Source organism: Vollenhovia emeryi, unplaced genomic scaffold (genome assembly GCF_000949405.1).
Source record: "Vollenhovia emeryi isolate VEMERY1.0 unplaced genomic scaffold, V.emery_V1.0 DF950067.1, whole genome shotgun sequence".
NCBI classification, from domain to species: domain Eukaryota; kingdom Metazoa; phylum Arthropoda; class Insecta; order Hymenoptera; family Formicidae; genus Vollenhovia; species Vollenhovia emeryi.
The window spans coordinates 1-1,254 of NW_011956299.1; the positions used below are offsets into that span (position 1 = coordinate 1).

The 1,254-nt window shown below is 49.4% G+C and overlaps 1 protein-coding gene across 1 annotated transcript; it reads left to right on the plus strand.

Moving 5' to 3' along the window:
• The first annotated feature begins 98 nt into the window (after window positions 1–98).
• Window positions 99–968, plus strand: LOC105570771. Its single transcript, XM_012028218.1, has one exon. It carries the CDS (start codon window positions 99–101, stop codon window positions 966–968), a length of 870 nt encoding a protein of 289 aa, XP_011883608.1.
• The last annotated feature ends 286 nt before the right edge of the window (window positions 969–1,254 follow it).

The following is a 1,254-nucleotide window of genomic DNA, read 5'->3' on the forward strand; positions in this document are numbered from 1 at the left end:
AAAATTACTGGCTGCTCCGCGCCAGAGCTACGGTGCGTTCCGTGCTCTATCGTTGTATTACTTGCACGCGACACAACGCTCGCATTCCCGAGCAATTTATGGGCGAACTTCCCGACTTTCGTGTCAATCCAAATTCACGAGCCTTCGTACATACCGGTGTCGATTACGCGGGTCCGTTGCTTGTTCGCCTAGCCAAAGGCCGTGGCCATAAATCACAAAAAGCATATATCGCGGTATTCATTTGTATGACCACCAAAGCCTTACACTTAGAATTAGTTTCCGATTATTCAACGGCGTCATTTTTAGCTGCGTACCAACGCTTTCTCGCGCGCCGCGGAACTCCGACTTCAATGTATTCCGACAACGGTACCACGTTTCAAGGCGCTGATAAAGAAATGACTGCATCCTTCCAAGCCGCCACGCGAAACCCTGAATTTCAAAATTATTTAGCTACCGAGAGCGTGTCCTGGCACTTTTTACCTCCAGCGGCACCTCATTTCGGCGGTCTTTGGGAGGCTGCAGTCCGCAGTGTCAAGCACCACCTTAAACGTTCGATCGGCACTCACACGCTTACATTTGAAGAATTAAGTACGCTGTTGTGTCGAATCGAATTGTTCCTCAATTCCCGACCGATTGCCTCTGTCACCGATTCGATCGATGATTATTGCGCGCTAACCCCGGGTCATTTTCTGATCGGCTCCACCTTAATCGCCGCTCCAGAACCAAGCGTCCTCGAATTAGCGGAGCAACGATTGTCTCGTTGGCAACTCGTTCAAAAAATTAGCGAACGCGTCTGGAAGGCGTGGAAGGATACGTATCTCCACACCTTGCAACAACGCCCGAAATGGCGATCCGTTCAAAATTTAGCTACCCAAGGTCGCATGGTCTTGATCCGCGATCCCTTGGCGCCCCCAAGTCGTTGGAAGCTTGGGCGAATTGTACAATGCCATCCAGGCAGCGATATCTGACTCGCGTTGTTACCGTCAAAACCGCCGATTCCGAATACAAGCGCCCGATTACGAAAATCTGTTTTCTTCCGGTCGACATTAATCTCGATCAAGAACAGTCTGCCATGGCGGGCGGTGACAAATAATTCTTTCAACGATGACCATTGTTACCGCGTACCGACGACCGACCTATTGTAAATCTATTGTAATTATTACCACGAATGTATCTACGCCGCGTACTCTGCTTGTACGCACTAATCTACCATATTAGCATTTATCGAATGCAAAACATTCGAGACGGGCGGCA